General features: G+C 52.2%; 1 protein-coding gene and 2 long non-coding RNA genes across 8 annotated transcripts in view; 2 read left to right on the plus strand and 1 right to left on the minus strand.

Annotated features, from left to right (window-relative positions):
* The window catches only part of SMIM33 (small integral membrane protein 33), a 59,324-nt gene extending 42,106 nt beyond the window's left edge, over nucleotides 1–17,218 (plus strand). For 2 of the 4 annotated variants that reach the window (XR_011389756.1, XR_011389749.1), the window contains exons 4-5: nucleotides 3,784–3,983; nucleotides 16,998–17,218. This is a non-coding gene — a long non-coding RNA (small integral membrane protein 33). The other 2 variants (XR_011389752.1, XR_011389761.1) reach the window with 2 other exon arrangements.
* On the minus strand, nucleotides 189–26,835 carry LOC138850154 (uncharacterized). 3 transcript variants are annotated; one of them, XR_011389765.1, is made up of 4 exons: nucleotides 26,317–26,835; nucleotides 9,458–9,549; nucleotides 2,746–2,901; nucleotides 189–1,322 (listed from the first exon to the last, which is right to left on the minus strand). It is a non-coding gene; the product is annotated as an uncharacterized lncRNA (long non-coding RNA). The 3 variants fall into 3 exon arrangements; XR_011389763.1 differs by lacking the exon at nucleotides 2,746–2,901; XR_011389764.1 differs by lacking the exons at nucleotides 2,746–2,901; nucleotides 9,458–9,549; nucleotides 26,317–26,835 and adding an exon at nucleotides 8,519–8,654.
* Nucleotides 25,313–27,311, plus strand: part of UBE2D2 (ubiquitin conjugating enzyme E2 D2) — a 52,883-nt gene continuing 50,884 nt past the window's right edge. Inside the window, exon 1 of the mRNA XM_008255106.3 lies at nucleotides 25,313–25,803. Within this exon, the coding sequence (XP_008253328.1) occupies nucleotides 25,780–25,803 (24 nt within the window). The 5' untranslated portion in view covers nucleotides 25,313–25,779. The remainder of the gene's footprint in view (nucleotides 25,804–27,311) is intronic.

Consider the following 27,311-nt stretch of genomic DNA (forward strand, 5'->3'; position numbering starts at 1 on the left):
TCCAGCCATTGCGGCCAAATGGGGAGTAAACCGGCATAGGGAAGACCTCTCTCTGTCTCTCTCTCTGCCTCTCCTTCTCTCTGTGTAACTCTTTCAAATAAATAAATCTTTAAAAAAGAAATCAAGAAAGAAGGCTGCTGAAGCAGGCACTATGGTGCACGGGTTAAGCCGCAACTTGGGACACCCACATCCCATATTGGAGTTTTGTCTCTGCTTCTGATCCAGCTTCCTGCTGATGTGCCTGAGAAGGAACAGAAAAAGGGCAAGTCGTTAGGTTCCTGCCACCCACATGGGAGACTGAATGAAGTTCCCAGATCCTGGACCAGCCACAGCTATAGCATGAATCTATAGAGTGGGCCAGCAGGTGGAAGATCACTCTCTGTCTGCCTCTTTCAATCTGGCCTTTCAAATAAGCGACTAAATAAATAAATATAAAATTTAAAAAAAGAAGGCTGCTTGGGAGGCAAAGTCCTCACTACCAGAGCCTTCAAATGGCAGGCCAGAAGTTTTCATGCCCCTTTTATTCACACATTCCTTGCACGTGGGCCCCAGCTTCCTGCTCTGTGTCAGGGACTGTGCTAGGCATGGGAGAAGATTTGCTGGGAAACGTGTCAGGCCTGGTATTGTTGTCATGGCACCTATGGTTGGGCAGAGGAAATGGGCATAATGTAACTGTACAGGTAAAATAATTCCAGATACAGCTTCCTGCTCTGAAGGGGAATAGGTGTGGCAGGTGCAGACTTTCCTGAAGGTGCACTGTTTAAGGCAGGCTTACAAGGACAGGAGGGGTGGGTAGGAGCGAATGGATAAAGAGCCTTGTGAAGAGAGCAGCACACACAAAGACCCTGGGGTTAGCAGGAGCTTCTCCTGTGTAGAAATAGAGCCACGACTGGCACGGCGGGAGCGTGTGTACATGTTGGGGGATCTGTATTAATGTCCTAGGGCTGCTGTAACAAGCATCACACATTTGGTGGCTTAAAACAAGAGAAGTTTATTCTCTCATAGTTGTTGAGGTTGGAAGTCCAAAGACAAAGTGTTAGTAGGGCCACACTTCCTCCAGAATCTCCAGAGAAGGGTCTGACTTTGCCTCTCCCAGGTTCTGGTACTCCCAGGCGTTCCTTGGTCTGCTTCCATTGTTACACTGGGTTCTTCCCCTGTGTGTCTCTGTCTTCATGTGGCATTTCCTCTTCTGACAAGATCACCATGGGACCGGCATTGTGGTGCAGTGTGTTAAGCTGCTGTCTGCAATGTGGGCATCCATATCAGATGGAGAGTTCGAATCCTGGCTGATCTGCTCCCAATTCAGCACTCTGCTAGTGCACCTGACAAAGAAGCAGAAGATGGCCTAAGTGCTTGGGCCCCTACCACCTACACTGGAGACCCAGATGGAATTCCAGGTTCATGGCTTTGGCTTGGCCCAGCTCCAGCTGTTGCAGCCATTCAGGGAATGAACCAGTAGATGGAAGATCCCCCCCCCCTTTGTGTGTCACTCTGTCTTTCAAATACAAAAATCTTATAAGAAAATCACTCATATGGAATTGGGACACACTATAGTGACTTCATTTTAACTCTATCAGCAAAGACCCCATCTCCAAATGAGGTCACATTTACAGGTACTGGAGGTTTGGATTTCAGCATGTATTTTGGGAGACACAATTCAATTCATAACAGGGTCAGTGATGCAAGAAGGGGACTATAGAGTGATAGGTCCATTGAGGGCTGTGGTCAGGGCCTCCAGGCCTGGGAAGTGTTATGACAGCTACATTTGTGGGATTGTCCTTAATGTTCAGGCCAGCTGTACTCACAGGCAGGGACAGTGCAAGTATTCTAGACTGACTGTCATCTGATTTGTCATCTGGAAGGAAGCTGAGGGCCATGGAGGGAAATTAGGCCCGAGTACCAGGCTGTCTGTGTACAGGCTGCTGCTCTCAGGCCAGTGCCTGGTAGCTGCTTCTGATATATGCAGGCAGATAGAATGAAACCTATTAGGTCTGTAAGCTGGAGACCACGCCTTCCACCACACCTCTCATTTATCTGAAAGCAGAGTTACAGAGAGAAGGACAGAGAGAGAAAGAGACCTTCCATCCACTGGTTCACTCCCCAAATGGCCATGATGACCAGGGCTGGGCCAGGCTGAAGCTAGGAGCCAGGAGCTTCTTCCAGGTCTCCCATGTGGATACAAGGGCTCAAGGACTTGGGCCATCCTCTGCTGCTTTCCCAGGCACATTAGCAGGGAGCTGGACTGGAAGTGGAACAGGCGGGACTCAAACTAGCAGTCACATGGGATGCTGGTGCCACAGATGGTGGTTTATCTGCTAAGCCAGAGTGCCAGCCCGTAACAGAATGTCTTGTGAGGAACTGGGCTGCAGTCACCCAAAAGTGTTACAGGAAGTCTGGTGAGTTCTGTGAGGGAAGCCAGGAATTCCCAAGGTCTGGGCCACTGAGCGTATTGAGGAAGTCAAAAGGGCGTCTTTATGGTGGAGGAGGATTGAGGAGGTGGCCTTCCCCCTCCCCACTTTGAGGAACTTAGCTCTGAGCCAGCTAAGCAGACAGGAATTCTCCCATCCTCACTTCCTTATCCCAGCCCATCTTTTTCTCTCGCCTGTGAGAGAGCATGTGACTGGCGCTAGTGACACCTGGTGGCCGATTGTTCTACCAGAAAGGTCTGGTAGATCATGGTTGATCCCAGGGCCTGGCACAGAGAAGGCTGTTGGCTTTGAAGGAAAAAAATTATTGCGTGCAGACTGGAAATAGGAGGAAGAGATGTCCGGACACCCTCGAGGAGGATCAGCCAGAACTGCCTGAGGGGTGGCACATTTCATCTGCTCAGGGATGGACGGACAGAGGGGCTCCGGTCTCTCCTGCCTCTCCATTTGGTACCTGGACCGTGTTCCGGGGCACCTGTGAAGCAGGGGAAGGGGCGAAGTTAATTGAATCTGCTCCAACATCTGAGTGTAATCATGCTCTGGAGCTACACATAGAGACTGGCAGGCTGGGTGGGACAGTGAGGCCAGCGAGGGCAGGAACCTGCCTAAGGTCCCACACTCGGACTGCCATGGAGCCAGGACTCCCAGCTTCCGTAGCATTCGATCACTTAAGACAGAAACACAGGAAGGCAGAGTTGGTCTGGAGCCCAGAGGAGCAAGCCAAGCCCCTGAGTAGCAGGTGGGGAGTGTTACCTTCACCGGGCACTCTCCCCAGCATGGGCCTTCCTGCCACCTGAAGATCCAGATCAAAAACAGACACTGCGACTCCAGCGTTTGGGCTCCTGCCACCCACATGGGAGACCCCGATGAAACTCCTGGCTTTGGCCTGGCCCAGCCCTGGCAATTGCAGCCATTGCAGCCATCTAGGGAGCGAATCAGTGGATGGAAAATCTCTCTCTGTAACTCAGACTTCCGAATTAAAATCTTAGGAGGCGAGATGACAAGTTACTGCTGGAGGACGAAGAGGCCGTCTCCACCTGCCGTGGATGGTACAGGTGAAACTCAAAGCACCCAGCAAAGGAACAGGTGGGGCCGTGAAGCCACAGGGAAGAAGCTAACGCATGGACACAGGCTCTTCTTGGCAGGCTTGGGAACAGGTGTGGCCCTGAACCACAGCCCCATGGTGGCAGCATGGGCCCACGAGTTGCAGCCACTCTCTCCCTTCCCAGGCTGCCTCATGCCAGGTTCCTTCTTCTCACCCCTGATACCAGGTCCTAGAAGCACTGCAAGCTCAGAATACGCCCAGATATGCATTCCTTCAATACTCAGTGTTTACTGAGCCCCTTTTCTCTGCCAGGCACCCTGCTCTGTGAACAAGATGGACCTGACATTTGCGAGAAGGGAGCTTACATTCTGGTTGGGTCCGATATAGAGGGAGGAGAGGACAAAGACGCAAAGCAGCAAAATCCTATTTAATCAGCGCTTTTTGAGGAGCAAGCCCAGGGCCTCAGGAGAGAACGGATACGCTGCAGATTCAACGTGAAGGAAGCAGTGGAGGTGAGGTTTTCAGGTGAGGGGAACCCAGGTCAGGAGGGAGGAGGGCCCTGGTATTCTTGAAGAGTTTCGACCACGCAATCCTTGTTAAAGTGGGTGCCACTTCGGGCACTGGGATTCGGTGGGCACAGTGTGTGTTTAACAGCCTCCAGCGGGGATTTGATGCAGGTGAGGCTGTGATTGGCCGCCAGGGAGGCCTCGCGCACCACGGGCTGGAGGTTGTAGGGCCCAGGTCATAGACCGCTGAGCAGGAGTTTGATCTTTCCACCAAGGGAGGGGGCCACCGAAGAGTGGCGATCCCGCCAGCAACACAGTCTATAAAAATCCCTCGTGCAGCTGCAGCCCGGGGCGCAGGTGGCATGAATCAAGAGGTGTCAGGGTTGGAGAAGCAGCCACGGGCGGGTGTGGAAGGGATGGGAGGCAGCACGAGGGAGACGCGGAGCCAAATCGTGCTAACAGAAGTCGGCGGAGCGCGAGGAGGGTCGGGGTGGGGTCTCCTGTGGGATCTGAGAGGCCTCTGCGGGGCAGACCGCCACGGCCGCGGGAGCTGCCCGAGGACACAGGCTGCAGATGGAGGAGGCGCTGCCGGGCTCTCACTGACGCTTGGACATCCGGGACCCTAGCGCCGAGGTCCCGCACTCAGGTGTGCGCAGAGTGCACAGCTTGGACAGCGTCCACAGGCGCAGTCCACAGCCGCGTGTCCCGCGCCGGCGGCTCCCTTCCCGGCATGCCGCCCGGCGGTGACGTCACCGCTTCGGCTGCTGAGGCCGGGCTTCGCCAGAGGGCGCTGCTCCCGGCAACCGGGGCAGGGGCTGAGAGCCCGGCGGCGGCCGGCGGCCGGCGGCCGCTGCGCGCACACCGCTGGGGCTGCAGGTCATGGCGTGCGAGCTGAGACCCCTGGGTACCGGCTCTGGCTCGCGGCCCCGCGCTTTTGCACGTTTCTTGCAGGCGCTCAAGGCAGAAGCCCGGGCTTCGTTTTCAGAGCGCTGGCTGCCACGCCCATACCCTCATCCAGGCGGTCTCGGAGGCTAACGACCACTCTGTGTCCCAGTCTTGTCAGAGCCTCCCCGACCCTGCCCCCTCCCCAGCCCGCAGCTTCCAGGGTCAGCTCCTGCCTGGGACCTCGAGGAAACGGTCTTCCCCCACCCCAGGTTCCCTTAACGACGACACGGAAACAACACAAGCTTCCTGCTGAGCAGGTCTGAAGAGCTCTCATGGAGCAGGCGCGCAGCACACCCGCGCTGTTTCCACGCTTCTGTGGTACTGGAATATGCCCCCGGCCCAAACCCTTGACGGCTTCTGGCTGCCCTCAGGGACCGCGTCTCACCAGGAGCCTCGAGGCCAGGGCCCGCTCAGTCTCATTTCCTGTCATTTCCCACCGCTTCCGCTGCCACATCCTTTGTTGGCGGTAAACCATGGGGACGGGCTGCGACCTTGCCGCGAGAGGGGTAAGTGGGCTGGGGGCGGACAAGGCAGTGCAGTGGTTAGCAGCCTACCCTGGCACCAGATGACGCTCCAAGAATGCTGACTGCTCTAGGTGACTGATCAGTAAGTGCTTACCTGGCTCTGTTTGCCCGAAATGCTATCGAAAATGCAAAGCTCGTCCTCTAGTCTTAAGCCCTGACAAATGTGAGCCATCCCTGTGAAAACCCTGCAGTTAATCTCACAGCACCCCGGGATCATCACCCCAGCAAAACACGATGGAGGGGGAGGACACAGGAGGAGGAAAACACAGGAGGAACTGGCTTCTCTAAAGGAGGTGGCTCAGGCCCCGGGGTGCCAGGGAACAGCAGGGGCACCCAAGGGGAAGGTGATGCCTGGGAAACTTGTCTTGGAGGTTCATTTGCATGAGAATAGGAAAACTTCCATTAAATTGTCTGTATTTAAGAAAGACTCGAAGTCCCCATGGGCACTGCCAGGGTCACATCTCCAACTCTCTGGATCACCAAAGACATAACTGAGAATGCCAAGAAAATCAAAACAGTGCCTGCAGACAAGTTCATGTCTTCATTGTGGCTACTGCATTTTTTTCCTTTTTAAAGATTTATTATATTTACTTGAAAGGCAGAGTTAGGCTGGCACCGCGGCTCAATAGGCTAATCCTCCACCTTTGGCACTGGCACCCCGGGTTCTATTCCCGGTTTGGGCACCGGTTCTGTCCTGGTTGCCCTCTTCCAGGCCAGCTCTCTGCTATGGCCCGGGAGTGTAGTGGAGGATGGCCCACGTGCTTGGGCCCTGCACCCGCATGGGAGACCAGGAGGAAGCACCTGGCTCCTGGCTTCAGATCAGCGCGGTGCGCTGGCCGCAGCGGCCATTGAGGGGTGAACCAACGGAAAAGGAAGACCTTTCTCTCTGTCTCTCTCTCTCACTGTCCACTCTGCCTGTCAAAATAAATAAATTAAATTAAAAAAAATAAAAGAAAGGCAGAATTAGAGAGGGAGAGAGTGCTGGTTTGTATCCCAGCTGCTCTACTTCTGATCCAGCTCCTTGCTAAGTGCCTGGGAAAGCAGCAGAGGATGGAGGTGTTTGAATCCTTGCCACCCATGTGGGAGACTCCAATGAAGCTCCTGGCTTCTGGCTTCAGCCTAGCCCAGCCATGGCTGTTGCAGCCATTTGGAGAGTGAGCCAGCAGATGAAAGATCTCTTTATCTGTCTCTCTTTCTTTATAACTCTGCCTTTCTTGATTTTTTTTTAAGATTTATTTATTTATTTTTAAAGATTTTATTTATTTGAGAGGCAGAGAGAGAGAGGCCTTCCATTTGCTGGTTCACTCCCCAAATGGCCACAACAGCCAGAGCTGGGCTGATGTGAAGATAGGATCCAGGAGCTTCTTCTGGGTTTCCCATGTGGTGCAGGGGCCCAAGGACTTGGTCCATCTTCCACTGCTATCCCACGCCATCAGCAGGGAGCTGAATTGGAAGTAGAGCATCCAGGACTCAAACTGGCACCCATGGGATACCACCGCTTCAGGCAGAGGTTTTACCTGTTATGCCACAGCACTGGCTCCATAACTCTGTCTTTCAAAGAAATAATAATCTTGGGGCCAGCTGGGGCACAGCAGGTTAACAATGCCCTGGCCTGAGGCACTGGCATCCCATATGGGTGCCAGTTTGAGACCTGGCTGCTCCACTTCTGATCTGGCTCTCTGCTGTGGCCTGGGAGGGCGGTGGAAGATGGCCCAGGTCGTTGGGCCCCTGCACCCATGTGGGAGATGTGGAGGAGGCTGCTGGCTCCTGGCTACGGATCAGTGCAGCTCCTGCCATTACAGCTGGTTGGGGAGTGAACCAGCAGATGGAGGACCTCTCTTTTGCTCTCTACCTCTCCTCTCTCTCTGTAGCTCTTTCAAATAAATAATCTTTAAAAATAATAAATAATCTTAAAAATATTTTAAAATTTTAAAAGTAAAATTTTATTTGAAAGATAGAGACAGACAGAGATCTTCCAAATGCCTGCAATAGTCAGGGCTGTGTCAGGCTGAAGCCAGAAGCCTGGAACTCAATCTGGGTCTCCCACAGGGGTGACACAAAGCCAGATACTGGAGTTGTTATCTGTTGCCTCTCAGGGTACACATTAGCAGGAAACTGGAATCAGAACAGTCTGGGACCAGAGTCCAGGCACCCAGACATGGGATGCAGACATCCCAAGAGGCCTGCTAAGCCATAGGATCCCTCCCAACCTCAAGTCAGATTTTAGGAATCAAGAAAGACAGCTCCTGGGGCCAGAAGAGGGGTGCGTAGGCGGAAAAGAAGCCAGCCTGGGTTTATAGGTATTCCTAGGGAGAATGTAACATGGGATCAGTTAGCCCTCTACTATGGTTTTTCTGCAGGCTGCCCTAGGAATTCTTTAGCAGGGAGACTTTACACCTGGAGAGTGGAGAATAAGATTGTCTCCATTTGGGACCAATGGTGCTACATGGTGACCCAAACGCAGGTGTTATCTTTATTCCTGACTTGTGGGTAAGGAGACCGAGGCTGTGTTGTCCTCTGCTGCCACCCTGCTAGATGCATGGACTGGGTCAGACCCAGACCTGCTCACCCTGGCAAGGGCACTTGGCAAGCCAGCCTAGGCTATCTTCCAGCCCTCTCCAGGAGCCACATTCTGGCCACAGGCAGTATCTGAGGCTGGGATGAGGAAGGCGTGACAGAGCCCCTTCTGAGCACTGGGAACCTTTGACCTTTAGGTGGACTGGCTAACAGTGGCACCAGAAAGGGCCGAGGGGTGGCTGGACCGGGAGGGAATGGGAAACTAATCCTTTGTGACCCCAAAGACGACCTGAATAACTGGAGAGACAATGATTGATGATGGCGGATGCAGAGAAACTCAGCGGGTGGGCGAGAGGTGACGTGAGAGCAGGGCCTGGGAAAAGCTCCTGAGTCAGGAAGGCGAGGGCCAGCCGAAGCGCCAGCAGGAGGGAGGGAATGGGCAGGTTTGAAGGGGCGGCCGCGGAGGAGGCGGGGAGCCCTGGCCGCCGAGCCCAGCACAGGCCTTCAGTGCCGGGCCGCCATCTTGTTGCCTCGTGCTTTCGAGCGGTTACGGACCTGCAGCCGCCTTGCGTTCTGCTCCTCCCAAAGTGGCCGTGCGCGAGTCAGCGGTAGCCTCGGTCCTCACCCTGCGCTTTAGATGCTGCCCTAAGATTGGGCCGCGCTCCCGACAGGGCCTATTGTTATGCAAGGCCTGGCGGCCCCTCGAGGCTCCGCCCACACCCCCTAGCAGGGTGCGGTGCGGGATCAAAGGAGCCCTGAGCACGAATGTAAAAGCCCCATAGAGCCTCCGAAGCTCCTGGGACCCTAGCCAGGAAGGCCTTTATGATGATGATTAGGCCGGGGTGGGGGGTGCGCTGCCAAGCTGGGCGCGAGCACCACCCGTCCCTCGGGAAAGAGTCAATAGTGCCCCGGGCCTAGGCAGCAGAAGTTTGGAAAGGGAGGGAGCCTCACTCCACAGCTACAGTCTGGCCAGGTGAGAACAGCCTCCCCCGTCCCTGCCCCCACTACCAGTGCACGGCGTCGGGGTCTCCCGAGGGGGGTTCAGGGCCAAGGAAGAGTGGGGGTGCCCCCCCTCCCCGAGCCACCTTCCCTCCTTCACAGTTTGACATCTATGCCTGGAACGGGGAGTGTGGTGGGGAGCTACAGAGGGCGGGTACAGAGCTCAGGTGAGTGTTCCACGGGGGCAGCAGGAGGGATGGAAATGAAGCTACAGGCCGGGCTTGCTTCCCTGAGGAAGGCGAGGGCAAGGGAGCTGCTTCAGACAGGCTATGAAGCCTTTGGCTGGAGATCTGTAAGAATAACAGCTACCTGGTGCTCTTCATAGTCGGTTCATCACTTCCTAGGGCAATCCGGTTGGGAAAACGCTATTGCTTTCCCGATTTTTCAGATTAAGATGCTGGCTCAGAAGTGGGGAGACACCTGCTCAGAGCTCTTGGGCAAAGTGGCAGTGCTGGGACCTCTGTCAGGTGGCAGCCCTACCTCTCGGACACCTACCTTCAGGCCTGATTTAGAGCCTCCCACAGCAGCTTGCGATGCTTCTTGTGTTTGACTTGCAGACTCTCTGGCCACCCCCGCAAAGCTGTCACCTAGGAATGAATATAGGTGCACATGCTGTTTGTCACTGCTGCCATTGGCTGGGGGCTTCCAGTGAGGTGAGAGCACACAGGCCGCTGAGAGCAGAAGCTCCTCCTGTCCCACCCCTGCAGGGTTGCAGGCCTTCCCCAAATACAGGGGTGGGCGTGGAGGAGGCAGGCACCGCACACACACAAGAGTGGACACACATTGGTGATCTTATAATCCTCTGGCTGGGGTTCCTGGGAGCCTGCATCCCAATATTTACAAATAAAGACATGAAGCTTCAGAAAGCTGGGGGCATGCAAGTCTCTGTGCAGGAAACACAGGTGGCCAATACGCTTTTGAAAAAATCCTGCTGCCTTGTTTGTGATGAGGGCTGTCTGGGGTACGAGGAAAGAAGCAATCTCATGCAGTGCTGATGGGGAGTGAGAATCAGGACTCCCCCCCCCCCCCCCCCAGCAAACAATCAGTGATACCCATCCAAGATTTAAGGCTGCATATGTCCTTTGACCCTAAATATCACATTTAGGAATTCACCCTACAAAATCAACCGTAATGTTTTTTAAATGTTTATTTATTTTCATCTACTGGAAAGGCAGAGTGACAGAAACAGATAGAGAACCTTTGCATCCACTGGTTCACCTCCAAAATGCCCGCAATAGCTGGGTCTGGACCAAGCTGAAGCCACGAGCCTAGAACTCCATCTGGGTTTCTCAGGTGGGTGGCAGGGGCTCAAGTACTTGAGTCACAATCTCCTACATTAGCTGCATTAGCTGGATTGGAAGTGGAGCAGCCAGGACTCGAAGTGGCAGTCCTATGTGGGTGTCCCGCTGGAGGCTTAACCTGCTGTGCCACAATGCCTACCCAGAACACACCACCCACACACACACAGAATTTTTTGAGAAAGTTGCTGTGGTCAAATAGCTAGTAATCTGGGCAGTCACAATTCAGCTGAGCCTTGTCTGGCTTTCTCCTTTTCGCCTGTCTCCTGTGTTACGTGAGATCACAGCTTCCCTTTGCCTGGCACATGAGACATCCTTAGTAAACATGAACTCTTACTATGTGCCGCAGCCCCACAGCCCTTTCCGGGGTCTCATCCCTGGGTCACTGCTCTCCTTTCATCTCCCAAGTGCATCCTTCCTTGGTATTTAGGTGTTCTAGTCGACATCTCAGGTAAAATTTCAGCCGGCAACTAGCACCAACCACCACAGCTGAGAGTGAAAAAACCTCCGGGTGATTCTAGGACCTGGCCTTTGTTAGCCTCCGAGCTGGGGCCCTGGACGTGGCAGAGCGGGGGCAGGCCGACTCTTCTGTGTGTTCTCTGAGTTCCTGCCCTGCAGAATCCACGAATACAACAAACACTGTAGCTTTTATGGAGTGCGCATTCAGTACGGTGGTTAAGACACTGCTTGAGGCACCTGCATCCTGTATCAGAGGACCTGGGTTCTAGTTCCGCCTCCTCTCCCAATTCTAACTTCCTGCCACTGCACATCCTGGGAGGCAGCGGGTGATGGCTCAAGTGCTTGGGTCCTTGCCATCCACACAGGAGACCTGGATGGAGTTCCTGGCTCCTCGCTTGAGCATGGCTCAGCCCTAGGGGTTCTGGGAGTTTGAGGAGTGAACCAGCAAATGGGAGATATCTCTCTGACTCTGTCTCTGCCTTTCAAATAACAAATTAGTTAAGAATTTTTTAATTTATTTTTTTTATAATTTTTTTTTTGACAGACAGAGTGGACAGTGAGAGAGAGACAGAGAGAAAGGTCTTCCTTTGCCGTTGGTTCACCCTCCAATGGCCGCTGCGGCCGGCGCGCTGCGGCCGGCGCACCGCGGCCGGCGCACCGCGCTGATCCGATGGCAGGAGCCAGGAGCCAGGTGCTTTTCCTGGTCTCCCATGGGGTGCAGGGCCCAAGCACCTGGGCCATCCTCCACTGCACTCCCTGGCCACAGCAGAGGGCTGGCCTGGAAGAGGGGCAACCGGGACAGAATCCGGCGCCCCGACCGGGACTAGAACCCGGTGTGCCGGCGCCGCAAGGCGGAGGATTAGCCTAGTGAGCCACGGCACTGGCCCCTATTTTTAATTTTTTTAAATAAGAAATTGTTTAAAACTGGAACTCTCGGCCGGCGCCGCGGCGGCCATTGGAGGGTGAACCAACGGCAAAGGAAGACCTTTCTCTCTGTCTCTGTCTCTCTCACTGTCCACTCTGCCTGTCAAAAAAAAAAAACAAAAAAACAAAAAACTGGAACTCTCTTCCATTAGCATATGAGCTCTAGGGGCAGGTGCTGTGGCACAGATGGTTAAGCTCATGCTTAGAACACCCATGTCCCATATCTGAGCATCAGTTCAGGTCCCCACTACTCCACTTCCTCTCCAGCTCTCTGCTAATGCACCTTGAAAGCAGCTCATGGTGGTTGAAGTACTTGAGCCCCTGCCTCCATGTGTGAGACTCAACTGGAGTTCCTGACTTCTGACTTCAGCCTGCCCCAGTCCCAGATGTTGCAGCCATTTAGGTAATGAACCAGAGCATGGAAGATTCTCTCTCTCTCTCTCTCTCTCACTGCCTTTCAAATAAATAAACTTTTTTTTTTAGAGATTTATTTATTATTTGAAAGACAGAGTGACAGAGAGAGAGAGAGAGAGAGGAAGAGACACAAAGAGAAAGAGGGAGAGGGCTTCCATCTGCTGATTCATTCCCCAAATGGCCGTAACAGCAGGGCTGAACCAGACTGAAGCCAGCAGCCCAGAGCTTCTTCCGGGTCTCCTACGTGGAAGCAGGGGCCTTGCACCATCTTCTGCTGCTTTTCCAGGCACATTAGCAGGGAGCTGGATTGGAAGTGGAACAGCTAGGTCTCCAACTGGTGTCCATGTGGAATGCAGGCGTTGCAGGCAGTGGCTTTACCTGTAGTGCCACAATGCTGGCCCTGATAAATAAGCCTTTTTTTAAAAAAAGTAATAATAATAATACTGCCGGCGCTGTGGGGTAGCGGGTTAATGCCCTGGCCTGAAGCGCCGTTATCCCATATGGGCACCGGTTCAAGACCCAGCTGCTCCACTTCCGATCCAGCTCTCTGCTATGGCCTGGGAAAGCAGTAGAAGAAGGCCCCTGCACCCACGTGGGAGACCTGGAAGAAGCTCCTGGCACCTGGCTTCAGATCAGCACAGCCCTGGCCGTTGCAACCATCTGGGGAGTGAACCATCAGATGGAAGACTCTCTCTCTGCCTCTCCTCTCTCTGTGTAACTCTGACTTTTGAATAAATAAATACATCTCAGAAAAAAATAATACTTAGAGCTGTGTTGTGATACAGCAGGTTAAACTGCTGCCTGCCATCCCAGCATCCCATATTGGAGCACTGGTTCGAGTCCTGGTTGCTTTGCTTCCTATTGAGTTCCCTGGTAATACACCTGGGTAGACATTAGAGGATGGCCCAAGTGCTTGGGCCTCTGCCACCCATGTGGGAGACCCTGATGGAGTTGTAGGCTCCTGGCTTCAACCTGGCCCAGCTCTGACTGTTGCAGCCATTTGAAGAGTGAACCAGGGGATGGAAGGAATCTCTGTCTCTGTCCTGCTCTCTAACTCTGCCTTTCATAATAATAAATAGATAAATATATTTTTAGAATTTAATTTTTTAAAATATTAACTTTATTAAGTTTACACCCTGGACCCCAGTGCCAGCATGGGAGCCAGCTCAAAGTAGCCCCTCAGCAAATGCTTGTTGAATGACAGAATGTATCAGCCAAGGCTCAGAAAATGATGCATCAATTTTAAGGCCTCAGAAAGGAAGGTTGGGGGCCAGGTTTGCAACCCTTATGGGTGCTGGTTCAAGTCCCGGCTGCTCCACTTCTTATCCAGCTCCCTGCTAATGTGCCTGGGAAGGCAGCAGGAGATGGCATAAATGCCTGGGCCTTGCACACATGTGGGAAACTTAGATGAAGCTCCCAGCTTCTGGCTTCAGCCTAGCACAGCCACAACCATTGCAGCCTTTTTGGGAGTGAACCAGAGGATGGAAGATATCTCTCTCTCTCTCTCTCTGTAACTGCCTTTCAAATAAGTAAAATAAATATTTGGAAAAAAGAAGGAAGGAAATCTGTCTGACATTCTCCTGCCCTCCTGTCCTTGCCATCCTTCTCTCCCAAGTCAAATCACCAACTAGAACGTCCCTCCCACAAGGTGGGGCATAGAAAACCAGACTTCCTTTTCTGCAAAGCAGCCATAAATCTCAAATATTACTCTAAACTCCTCCTCTGAGTAACAGTGGACCCTAAAGAAATAAGACCTTCATTCCAGAGCGGGCCTGCCCCGTGCCTGGGAGAAACAAACGCTCCCCGGGAGGGGCCGAGGAGAGGCTGGGCACACCAGCCGAGGGGGTGTCCCCCTCCGCCACTGCCACTGGCGCATGCCTGTGTCCCACCCCACTCCACTGCCTCATGGAACCTGAGCATGAGAACGGCCGCTCACCCTGGGCCTTTGGGTCTTCGTTCTGCAAGCTTCTGTGTTAGGGAAAGCTGAGTGAATACGTCTGCATTTTTGTCTCCTGTCGTTCTGTGTAATTTATTTCAGCAGATTTAATGCTGTGAGCCTGCAGAGAGAAGGTCTGAGCTTCCTTACGTCCCTCTCTCCTCATTCTCTACGCATAGCTGGAGAAGCCCCCAGCAGAGCCATCTACATTGCAGATGGGAACCTTGGATGGAGGTTTAGGGGACAGTAGGACTCACCAGAGACCCCGTCCCCTAACCCAGAGGGTGGACTTCCTGTCCGGCTTTAGTGTCAGCAGCTGACCAAAATGATCTTGCTCTGCCTACCCTTTGAGTGTGACTGGTCTCTGTTCAACCATCCAGTCCCGGGCATTGGGGTGACAGGACACTCCCTAAGGGCTATTTGGACACAGTCTGTGTTCTATAAGAGGATGAAGAGGTCTTTAGAGGAAAAAGGGAGTTCTAGAGCAGACTTGTGCCCTGGGACTTTTTTGTGTGTGGGGGGGGTGGGGGAGCAAAGAGATGGAGGACAGATTGAGAGAGAGAGAGAGAGAGAGAGAGAGAGAGAGAGAGAGAGCGCTCCCATGTGCTGGTTCATGGCTCACTCCCCAAATGCCTGTAATGGCTAGAATCAAGCCAGGCAAAGCTGGGAGCTGAGAACCCAGTCCAGGTCTCCCACGTGGTGACAGGAACCCAGTCATTTGTCATCCCTACTACTTCCCAGAGCCTGCCTTGGCAGGGAGGTAGAGTCAGGAGCCAGAGCCTGGAACCAAACGCAGGCACTGACAGAGGACACGGGGGTCCTCACCACTAGGATAAACACCCGCTCCTGCCCCGTGGACCCTGGTCAGCAGAAACAGAGCCCACATCTCCCAACTGTGAGGGTCCGTAGGCCTTCACATGCTGTCTCGCCTGGACAGGCGGCTTCTCCTTCATCCACCATCCATCCAGTTAGGTTTCAGACAACGGGAGTCCCCTCCAGGGCTCCTTGTCTAACCTCACAATCTGGGTTAGGATCCCTCCTTTGTGCAACACAGCTTCTTGTGCTTACCCTCACCAAAGCCTCAGTCCCTTCACCTGGACACTGTTTACTTCTCTGTAAAATAACAATTATATTGGGGTCGGCGTTGTGGCACAGTGGGTTAAGCTGTTGACTAGGATACTGGCATCCTATATGAGTGCAGCTTCGAGTCCTAGCTGTTCCACTTCCCATCCAGCTCCCTGCTAATGTGCCTGGGGAAAGCGCAGAAAATGGCCAAACTACTCCCAACCCACATGGAAGACCCACATGGAATTCCAGGCTCCTGGAATTGTGGCCATTTGGGGAGTGAGTCAACTGCTGGAAAATCTCCCTTCCTCTCGCTCTCTCTCTCTCTCTCTCTGTGTGTGTGTGTGTGTGTGTGTATCTTTCCCATCCTCTCTATAGCTCTTTCAAATAATAAATACATTTTAAAAATAATAAAAATGATATGCATCTGATAGGGTAGTTAGGAGAATCAAAATGAGGAAAAGCAGGGCCATTGTTGTGGTATAGCAATTAAGCCACAGCTCATGACACTGGCATCGCATAGTGGAGTACTGGTTTTTGAGTCTCTGCTACCAGCTCCTTGCTAATGTGCCTGGGAAAGCATTGGAAGATGGCTCAAGTTCCTGGGCTCCTGCGTCCACAAGGGAGACCTGGATGGAGTTCCTGGCTCCTGGCTTTGGCCTGGCCCTGCTCTGGCTATTGTGGCCATGTGGAGAGTGAACCAGTGGATGGAAGATATCTCTCTCTGCCTTTCAAGTAAATGAATTAATAAATATTTTAAAAAGAGAGAAAAATTAACCCTCACCTACTACTTAGTTAACACATGGCATGATATGGTTTTGACAGATAAAGAGAATAAATAGAATACTTATGTTCATAGTAGTCCCTGCCACCCATGAGGGAAACTTGGATAGAGCGAACCAGCAGATGGATGATCTCTCTCTCTCTCCCTCTCCCTCTTCCCCTCTCCCTCCCGCTCTGTCTCCCCCTCCCTTCCTCCCTCCTTTCTCATTGTGGCATAGCAGATTAAGTCACCATATGGCCACCTGGTCAAGTCCCAGCTGCTTCGCTTCTAATCCATCTTCCTGCTAATGGCCTAGGAAAAGCAGTGGAAGGTGGCCCAAGTGCTTGGTTCCCTGCCACCCAAGTGGGAGACCCAGAAGAAGTTCCTGGCTCTTGACTTTGGCACAGCCCTAGCCATTGTGGCCATTTGGGAAGTGAACCGGTAGATGGAAGATCTTGCTATCTGTGTATTTCTTTTTCTCTTTCTTAACTCTGCCTTTCAAATAAATAAAATGAAATATTTTAAAGGAACATTGCAGGGCAGAGTAGTGCTGGGCAGTGCTGCACACAGCTTGGATGGATCCCAAGGGCATGGCAGTGAGGCAAGGAGGTCCCATGGTGTATGGTTCCGTTTACCCAGCATTCTCAAAATGCCAAAATTACAGAGATGCAAAAGAGATTAGTAATTGCCAGGGGTTAGGGATGTTGGGACGTGTGTTTATGATTATAAAGAGATGATGTGAGAGAGATCTTTGAGGTCATGGAATAGTTCTGCCTCTTGATTATGGCAGTGTTTACGGGAATACACACATGTGATAAAATGACATAACACTATATATACCCATTGTGCAAACATCAATTTCCTGGTTTTGCCATTGTACTATAATTATGTACGATGTAACCACAGGGGAATAGATGAAGGGAAGACTGGAATGCTCTGTAGTAGTTGCACAACTCCCTGTGAATCTATAAATATTTCCCTCCCCCAAAAGGTTTTTTTTTCCTTTCTTTCTTTCCTTTTTTTTTTTTTTTTTTGGAAAGGCAGAGAGAGAGAGAGAGAGATAGACAGGGGAGGAGGAGGAGAGCTGGCCAAAGCAATAATGTCTAGGGCTGGCATTGTGGTGTAGCATCCCATATGGGCACCAGTTCGAGACCCACTATTCCACTTCCATTCCAGCTCCCTGCTGATGGCCTGGGAAAGCAGCAGAAGATGGCCCAACAAGTGCTTGGTTCCCTGCCATCCAAGTGGGAGACCCAGAAGAAGCACCTGGCTGTCGCAGCCATTTGGGGAGTGAACCAGCAGATGGAAGACCCTTCTCTCTGTCTCTTCCTCTCTCTGTGTAACTCTTTCAAACAAATAAATAAATCTTCAAACAAACAAACAAACAAACAAACAAAGTGGTGGCATCGGCCTGGGGCTTCCTTCCCCATCCAAGTGTTTCTCTGGGGTCACAAGAGCTGCAAGACCCTGGGCCCACATTCGTCTGCTTTTCCACTTAAACAAAATCAACTTGAACCAAAAGTTTGGTTTGCTTACTATAAATTGGAGGGAATTTAGCAATCCTGGTTTCCTGCAGCCCTTGCTATGCTTTCCTGCCATTTTTGTTTCCTGCTGAGAGGGAGGGAAAGGCAGGAGGAATGCCCTGGGAGTCAGTGGAATGACCTGGGAATCTCCATGGAAGACCAAGAGTTCTTTTTTCCATTTCCTTTTTGTTGTTGATAATAGAAGCCAGTGGTGCTTATTATTTAAGATGTGAGTGAGGTTGGAGAATGCCAAGCAAGAAGGGGAAAACTGGGGATGGGCTGTGGCCGGGGACTAAGCTGCCACTGGGGACGCCTGCATCCCACGTCCAAGTGTGGGTTCAAGTCCCAGCTCCGGGCCGGCGCCGCGGCTCACTAGGCTAATCCTCTGCCTTGCGGCGCCGGCACACCGGGTTCTAGTCCCGGTCGGGGCGCCGGATTCTGTCCCGGTTGCCCCTCTTCCAGGCCAGCCCTCTGCTGTGGCCCGGGAGTGCAGTGGAGGATGGCCCAGGTGCTTGGGCCCTGCACCCCATGGGAGACCAGGAAAAGCACCTGGCTCCTGGCTCCTGCCATCGGATCAGCGCGGTGCGCCGGCCGCGGCGGCCATTGGAGGGTGAACCAACGGCAAAGGAAGACCTTTCTCTCTGTCTCTCTCTCTCTCACTGTCCACTCTGCCTGTCAAAAAAAAAAAAAAAAAAAAAAGTCCCAGCTCCTTGCCTTCCCACCCAGCTTCCAGCTAATATGCCTGGGAAGGCAGCGGATGATGGCTCAGGTACTTGGGTTTCTGCCACCCATGTGGGAGATTTGGGATGGAGCTCCCAGCCCTGCCTGCGGTGGGCATTTGGGGAGTGAACCAGCAGATAGAAGATCTCTCTCTCTCTCTCTCTCCTCTGCCTTTCAAATAAATGAATACATCATTTATAAAGATTTTTTAGTTATTTATTTTTAAGCAGGGGGGTATTCTCATTTTAAGAAAGACTTATTTATTTGAAAGGCAGAGTTTCAGTGAGATGAGGGAAGAGAGAGATCTCTTTCACCCTCTGATTCACCACCCCTAAATGGCTGCAATGGCCAAGGCTGGGCCAGGCCAAAGCCAAGAGCTAGGAGCTTCATCCCAGTCTCCCTTGTGGGTGGCAGGGGCTCGAGTACTTGGGCCATCTTCCCTGCTCTCCCAGTGGCATTTGCAGGGAGCTAGATCAGTATTAGAGCAGAGCCTGGCAGTGCAGTGCAGTGGGTAAAGCCACTGTGTGTGGTGCCAGTGTCTCCTGTGGGTGCCAGTTCGATTCCAGGCTGCTTTGCTAGGCTTCTGGCTTCAGCCAGGGCTGGCCCCTGCTGTTATGGCCATTTGGGAACTGAACCAGCAGATGGGAGATTTCTCTCTCTGAGTCTCTTCCTATCTTTCTGTAACTCTGGCTTTAAATAAATAAATGTTCAAAAACAAAAAGCAAAAACCACAATGACAGAGTTTTCCATCTGCTGGTTAACTCCTCGGATGGCTGCAACCCGGAAACCAGGAGCCCAAGTCTCCTGCATGGGTGTCAGGGGCCCAAGCACTTGGGCCATCTTCCGTTGCTTTCCCAGGCTTATCGGCAGACAGCTGGGTTGGAAGTGGAGCAGCTGGTGATGGCTTTACTCACTACACCACAATGCCAGCCTCAATTGCTTGGGCTGTACCCTTTACTCAGCCCTAAAGCTGCCATCTGCCTGATATATTAATGTGAGCATTCACCTTATCATTTAATCTCTGGCTACATCAGCTTTGGGACTAGCCTTCCCAAGGGAATTCCTTTAAATACTGTTGTACAGTACTTGCAGCACTGAGTTGACTGACAACCAAGGAGATCAAACTCGAAGAACATGAAGTATGCCCACGGTTTCAATAGGACAATGGGAGACAAATCAGGAGCTCTATGATTCATGTGATGTGAATGGGACGGAAAACTGCCATGAAGAAATCTGGAAGACCTGACAGTCGTGCACATTTGTTAAAAATTTATGATAATCTCTACACTACAGTTTATATACAATAAAATGCACAGATCTTTAGTGTTCAGCTTCACAAGGTCTGACAATCATATACACCTGTGTAACCTCCACCTGAAATTATATAGGACATTTCCATACCCTGGAAAAGTTCCTTGGTACCTTTCTTGACAAATCATCTCTCCTACAACGGCAGTCACTTCCTGACTTCAAAGATGAAAAATGAATTTTATTTTTGGACTTTATGTAAGTGGAATCACACAGTCCATATTCCTTGTGTCTTTCTTCTTTTGCTCAATGTGATCATTTTGGGATTCATCCATGCCGTTGAGTGTACCAGTCTGTCTTTTTGTTGTTGCTGCTTAGTAGTCCAGGGTAAGAATATCCCAGAATGTGTTATTCCATCTTCCTGTTGTTGATGATGGGGTTCATCATCTTGTTTTGGGTTACGCATGACCAAGGCTCTATGAACATTTGTGCATAAGTTGATAGATAAATGGGTAAATGCAGATTTAACTTTTTTTTTTTTTTGGGTCAGGCAGAGTGGACAGTGAGAGAGAGACAGAGAGAAAGGTCTTCCTTTTGCTGTTGGTTCACCCTCCAATGGCCGCCGCGGCAGGCGCACCACGCTGATCCGAAGCCAGGAGCCAGGTGCTTCTCCTGGTCTCCCATGGGGTGCAGGGCCCAAGCACTTGGGCTATCCTCCACTGCCTTCCCTGGCCACAGCAGAGAGCTGGCCTGGAAGAGGGGCAACCGGGACAGAATCCGGTGCCCCGACCGGGACTAGAACCCGGTGTGCCGGCGCTGCTAGGTGGAGGATTAGCCTAGTGAGCCGCGGCGCCGGCCAGATTTAACTTTTGAAAAATAACCAGACAGTTCTCCAAACTGTTTGTGCCATTTTACACTCCTACTTGTGGTGCACTAGATTTCCCAATGCTGTACAAGCAGGCATGGGCAACGTCCAGCCCGTGGGCCACATACAGCCTGAGAAGCACCTGGTGCAGCCCTGCCAGGGCAGCTGCAGGTGGGACTCGAGATTCAGTAAATCCGTAGCAGGATAATTTTTAAGTTGATCATTTTGCATGTCCCCCAAATGCTGTCATTACCATTCAAATGGCCCTCGGTAGATAGAAGGTTCTCCATTCCCGCACACCCCCAACACCATTCATCATTGTCCATGTTTTTATTTCAGCCATTCTAATAGGTGTGAAATGGGATCTCATTGTGATTAGAATTTGCATTTCCCTGATGACTAATAAATTCCAAAGTATTTGAAAATAATTCTTGGTCAAAAACAAATCACAAGGGAAGTTAGAAAATACTTTGAATTGAATGAAAATGGGAACACAACACATTGCACTTGTGGGATGCTGAAATAACACTATGTCTTTTGGGATTCATTAGAAAAAGGCAAAGTGGCCGTTGCCACGGCTCACTAGGCTAATCCTCCGCCTAGCGGCGCCGGCACACCGGGTTCTAGTCCCGGTCGGGGCGCTGGATTCTGTCCCGGTTGCCCCTCTCCCAGGCCAGCCCTCTGCTGTGGCCCGGGAGTGCAGTGGAGGATGGCCCAGGTGCTTGGGCCCTGCACCCCATGGGAGACCAGGAAAAGCACCTGGCTCCTGGCTCCTGCCATCGGATCAGCGCGGTGCGCCGGCCGCAGCGCGCCGGCCATTGGAGGGTGAACCAACGGCAAAGGAAGACCTTTCTCTCTGTCTCTCTCTCTCACTGTCCACTCTGCCTGTCAAAAAAATAAAATAAAAAAAAATAAAAAAAAGAAAAAGGCAAAGTGTAAAATCAGAAATCACTCACTTTAAGAAATGAGAGAACAAATCCATCAGCACACATTATGTACCTTTATTACAAATCACACTGTATCCTATACATGTGTATATAATTAGTAGGTGTTAATCAAAAATTAAAAGCCTGTCAGACACTAAAAAATCCAAAGTAGAAAGAAAATAATATGAGCAAAAACTCATTTTTTTAAAAACATCATTATTTGGTGTAGCGGGTAAAGCCACCACCTGCATCCTATATGGGCACGGTTTCTAGTCCCGGCTGCTCCACTTCTGATCCAGCTCTCTGCTATGGCCTAGGAAAGCAGTGGAAGATGGCCCAAGTGCTTGGGCCCCTGCACCCATGTGGGAGACCCAGAAGAGCTCCTGGGTCCTGGCTTTGGATAGGCCCAGCTCCAGCCATTGCGGCCATCTGTGAAGTGAACCAGCAAATGGAAGACCTCTCTCTCTCTCTCTCTGCCTCTCTGTAATCCTGCCTTTCAAATAAATAAATCAATATTTTTTTAAAGTTGCTTGTTTGGAAGAATTAACTGAATTAATAAATTCCTTGTTAGACTTATCAAGAAAAAATAGAGAAAACACATATGATTGACATTAAGAATACAAAGAGATACCACTTTAGTTGCTACAGCTAACAAAAGGAAAAATCAGAGGATATTATGGGTAACTTTGGTAAATTGGACAACTTGAGTGAAATGGACAAATTCCTTAAAAAACATAGATTGACACAAGAAAGAAAAAGAAAATCTAAATAGTCTCATATTTTTAAAAATATTTGTCTTATTTGAACGGCAGAGAGGGAGAAATAGAGATCTTTCATGTGCTGGTTACTCTGCAAATGCACTCAACAGCCTGGGATGGTCCAGCTGAAGCCGGGAGCCAGGGACTCCATGTGGTTCTCCCACATGGGCGGCAGGGACCCACTATCTGCTGCCTTGCAGGCACATTAGCAGGAAACTGGATCAGAAGCACAGAGTAGGTGGGTCGCAAACCAGGAACTCTGATATGGGATGCTGGCATCCTAAGCAGGAGCTTAACCCACTGTGCCACAATGCCTGCTCTTAAATAACCCCATACCTATTTAAAAAAAATTAAATTTGGGGCCAGTGCTGTGCCGTAGTGGGTAAGACTGCTGCCTGCAGTGCCGGCATCCCATATGGGCACCGGTTCTAGTCCCGGCTGCTCCACTTCCAATCCAGCTCTCTGCTATGGCCTGGGAAAGCAGTAGAACATGGTCCAAGTCCTTGGGCCCCTGTACCCATGTGGGAGACCTGGGGAAAACTCTTCGCTCCTGGCTTTGGATCAACGCAGCTCCAGCCCTTGTGGCCATTTGGGGAGTGAACCAGCGGATGGAAGTCCTCTCTCTCTCTGCCTCTCCTTCTCTCTCTGTGTTAACTCTGACTCTCAAATAAATAAACAAATCTTTTAAAAAATAATTAATTTTATTATTAAACTCTTTCCCCCAAAGAAAACTCCATGGCCAGATGGCTTCACTGGTGAATTCTACCAAATATTTATTTAAGGAAGAAAAAAATAGCAATCCTAAATAAACTCTTTCAGAACACAGAGGAAAGAACACTTCCCAATTTATCTTATGAGGCCAGTATAACCTTGATATAAAAACGTGATAAAAATATTACAACAAAATTATAAACCAATAGCCCTCATGAACATAGATGTAAAAATCTGCATGCCCTTTGGTGTAGCATTTCATTTGTAGTAGTTTTTCCTAAAGAAGTACTCTTAGAGCTGTTACAAGATAGTCACCACAGGATTACTTTGTTATTTTATAAAGTATTAATTTATTTTCATTTTACTTGAAAGGCAGAGAGAGAGAGAGAGAGAGAGAGAGACCTTCCATCTGCTGATTCACTCTCCAAATACCTGTTAACAGCTAGGGCTGGATCAAGTGGGAGCCAGGAGCCTGGAACTCAGTTTGGGTGTCCCACATGGGTGGCAGGGACCCAAGTACTTGAACCATCATCTGCTGTCTTCCAAGAAGCTGGATGCAAGCAGAGGCAGGACATGAACCCAGGTATTTCTATGAGAGATGTGGGCATCCCAAGAGCAAGTGCTGTGCCAAACGCCTGCTCCACATTATTTTCAAATTGTAAAAACTGTAAATGCGGAACAGGTGTTGTGCTGCAGTGGGTTAAGCCGCTGCTTAGGATGCCCGCATCCCATACTGAGGTGCCTGGTGAGTCTGGCTACTCTGATTCCAACACAGTTTCCTGTGGATGTACATCCTCAGAGGTGGCAGATGATGGCTCAAGGACGTGAGTCCTTGCCACCCCGGCTGGAAGGCAAGATGGAATTCTGGGCTCCTGGCTCGGGTCTGGTCCTGTCCCAGCTGTTGTCAGCACTCTGGGAGTGGATCAGCCAACGGAAGAGCTAGCTGTTGCTCTACTTTTCAAGTAAATAAAATAACCATAAAAATTAAAAAATCGGAAACAATTTAAATGTCTCCCAATGTGTGACCAGTTAATATGGTACTTTTTTTTTTTTTTTGAAATATTTATTTATTGGGGCCGACGCTGTGGCTCACTTAGCTAATCTTCCACCTGTGGTGCAGGCATCCCATATGGGAGCTGGGTTCTAGTCCCGGTTTCTCCTCTTCCAGTCCAGTTCTCTGCTATGGCCCAGGAGGGCAGTGGAGGATGGCCTAAGTGCTTGGGCCCTGCACTGGCATGGGAGACCAGGAAGAAGCACCTGGCTCCTGGCTTCGGATTGGCACAGCGCCAGCCGTGGCGACCATTTGGGGGGTGAACCAATGGAAGGAAGACCCGCGCTGGCCCCCACATGTCTCTATTTCTTGCAACAAATGCATATTACTTTTCTAATATACAGTTATGGAGAAAAAAAATTTGTTAAAGATTTATCTATTTGAAAGGAAGAATTGGGTGGGGATAGGAGAGAGAGAGAAAATTTTCCATCTGCTGGTTCACTTCACTAATGGCTGCCGAGGACCGGTGCCGGTCCAGGCCTAAGCCGAAAGCCAAGGAGGTTCTTCCAGGTCTCCCACGCGGGTGGCAGGGGCCCAAGCACGTGGCGGTTGAAAACATTCTTAAAAACCTGCCCAGTGGTTATTTTGTACCTCTCTCAGATTTCTTAGCAAGAAAAGATCTGGGGCTGTACAATGTTCCTCTTCAGCTCGAAACTCAAAACACATCCACTCTGGACAGCTGGATAACGGTTCTTCACGGGGCCGCGGGGGCTCTGCCCTGAGGATACAACCCAGGCGGCTCCCCACTCCTGCACCGTGGGACTCAGCGGGCCCCAGTGTTTACCTTCTAATTTCAGGAGTTAGAATCGGTCTCTTTCAGATGTAAAGGAGGCAGCATTTGAATCACAAACCCTGCGGGTGAATGTGAGAATATGGGCATTTTCTCCCAGCAAAATATTCCTGGCTACCTCCCGCTAGTCTCCAGCTAGATCACGAACACTGCCTGGCCCAGGCTGGGCCGTGCACTACGTTATTCTGGTCCTGGTGGAGGGCTCAACAGACAAGGTGCTGAGCTAGCGCTCTGCTTTCAGCCCCTGAAAAACCACTTCCCACATTCCACGTTCGCCTGCTAGCAGGCGCAGGACGCTGGATTTAACTACGGGGCACCGCGTATTCGAGGTAACTGCACCAAGCACCTCCCCTAACGCTGACATGCCCTCTCCCGCCCGGGCCCTCGTGGCGAAGGGCAATCTCGGGGAGGATACCCCCGATCCCGGCGGGTGCCGACTGCCGCCACAAAGCTGCGGCCAAGTGGCCCGTGCAGACCCCAAGACTTCAGATAAGTCCGAGTCCGGCCGCTGAAGAGCTGTTTGACCTTGGACAAGTCCCTTCCGCCTTGCAGGGACTTTGCAACGTGCCAAGTGCCCGCTCGGGGGACTAACGCGGGAACGGGCTAGCGACCTACAAAGCCTCTGCTTTCACGTGCTTATCGAGCTTCAACTACACGCGCTGGGGGGTACGACACGCAAAGGATCCGAGGGGCGCCGCGCGGGAGCGACCAGAACCCGCGCCTCGCCTCTCGCGAGATCTCCCAGCGCTTCGCAGCGTCATCCCCTCGGCGGCCGCGGCGGCGACAGCGACGGCGCGTACGAGCCTCACAGGGGCGGCACGTATCCCTCCGCCGCCGGCGCGGCCCGGCCCTCCCTGCGCTGGCCCGCCAATCCCCGCGCCTCCCGGCCTGCCCCTCGGCCTGGGCCCACCCCGCGCTCGGCGGCCCCACCCCGGCGGCGCCGCCCGCCCGCCCGCGCGTCCCTCGGTCCACCTGCAGCCCGCAGGAAGGCCGGCAGTCCCTCCGGCTGTTCGACCGAGAGGCGCCCGCCGAGCCCGAGGCTTGGGCGCTTGCTCCCCGGCGGAGGGATCCGTGGCGGCTGAGGAGGCGGCGCTGAGCCTGGGAGGAAGAGGCAGCTACGGCGGCGGCGGCGGCGGCGGCGGCTGGGGCGGCAGCGCATAAAGGGGCCGCCGCCGGGTGATGCGGTGACCGCTGCGGCAGGCCCAGGCGCTGAGTGGGCCCCGGCCCTCAGCCTGTCCCGTCGGACCCGCGTCCCCCACCTCCCCGTCCTCTTCTGCCGACCCGCGATCCCGAGGCGGCCTCAGCCCCCCTCGTCCCTTCCCCGTCCCTCCCCTGCCCGGGGGGCCGCCGCCACCCGCCTCCCACCATGGCTCTGAAGAGAATCCACAAGGTAAGCCACCCGGGGTCGGCTGCGGGGCGCGGGGCGCCGGGCGCGGGCCGGCAGAGCAGCCTGCGGCCTGCACTTCCCGCCGTCGCCTCCGCCGGGCTTGCGGTCCCTGGATCCCGGTCGGCTGCGGGCGCCGGCCCCGCGGGGCGGCCTGCACACCCCACTCCCAGTGATGGCGCCCGTGGAGGCCCCGGCGCGCAGCCTGCGCTGAGGTCGGAGGTGCCCTCGCCCCCTCAGCGCGCCTCCCCGGCCGCTTTTCCCGGCCCGCGAGGTGTTGAGTCCCAGGGCCTCCGTCCAGCCTGGTACTGCTGAGTCGAGGGCCATTGTCCGGCCAGGCCGGGGTGGGGGGTGGGAAGGCTGGGCGTTGGGCTGTCCGGGCGCGCCCGGTCTCTGCCCACTCCGCACCCCGCCTGCCCCAGTTGCCTTCGCAGAAGCCCCGGAGCTCGGGGCCCCTATCTCGGGCCGCTGGAGGAAGCCTTTTTGCCCGGCCCTCAAGTAGTTCTTGAGTTCACTTACCTCTTGGGCGGCTGCATGCTTGGGTCCATCCTGCTTGTCCAGAAACAGAGAGCACAAAGTTCGGAAGGAAAAGCTGACCCTGATGAGGAAGGAGGGAAGTAAAAGCAGAAGGCGGTTTATTGCTTTGAGATTCCCATATGTAGTCGGCCACTGGCCCTTGAGTTTTGCGAATTGGTCTGCTAGATAAACGATTACCCTGCAAGGGTAGCAACCAGTCGTTTCAGAAATCTGACCATAGGCAACCACAGGAGAAATTTCAGAAAGATTGCTTTCCGCAGTCTCTTCGCAAAATGGGCTTTGAGGTTGAAATTAGGCGATACTTTTAGGAAATCCTTTTTAGGAGGAGTTTTACTAGGTTTTCTGTTAGAAAGGACTTTGCTCCTTAAAAGGAATGTTTATTAATTGCGTTATTTGGAAGGAGGTTTTCCTGATCCTTGGCTGGAACCATAGCCTTCACCCGATATTGGAAGCTGTCAATGCAGCTTACTATTGTTTTTGTTTTTTTCCTTAGAAGTGAGGAGGCACCACTGACATTTCTTTGGGTGTTCCACTTGGCTAGTCAGATTGGCTATATTAACCTGCAGCTGCTTAGGGAGAAGTAGGTGCTGGGATCCTGAGTCCTGAATGGTGGTGATGAGCATGCAAAAGGGAGAGAACCAGTTTTCGTCTTGCCTTAAACTAAGAATGCAGGTTGATGATTTAAACACCTCAGTTCAGGCATTGATCTTCATTGCATTTCATTAAAGATTGGAGACTTTTATTGTGAAATTATATTTTTTAAAATATTTATTTACTTGTTTGAAAGAGTTACACAGAGAGAAGGAGAGGCAGAGAGAGAGAGGTCTTCATCTGTTGGTTCGCTCCCCAAATGGCTGCAACGGCTGGAGCTGCGCCGATCTGAAGCCAAGAGCCAGGAGCTTCTTCCGGATCTCCCACATGGGTGCAGGGGCCCAAGGACTCAGGCCATCTTGTACTGTGTTCTCAGGTCATAGCAG

The sequence above is a fragment of the Oryctolagus cuniculus genome, chromosome 6 (assembly GCF_964237555.1).
Source record: "Oryctolagus cuniculus chromosome 6, mOryCun1.1, whole genome shotgun sequence".
Classification (NCBI taxonomy): Eukaryota; Metazoa; Chordata; class Mammalia; order Lagomorpha; family Leporidae; genus Oryctolagus; species Oryctolagus cuniculus.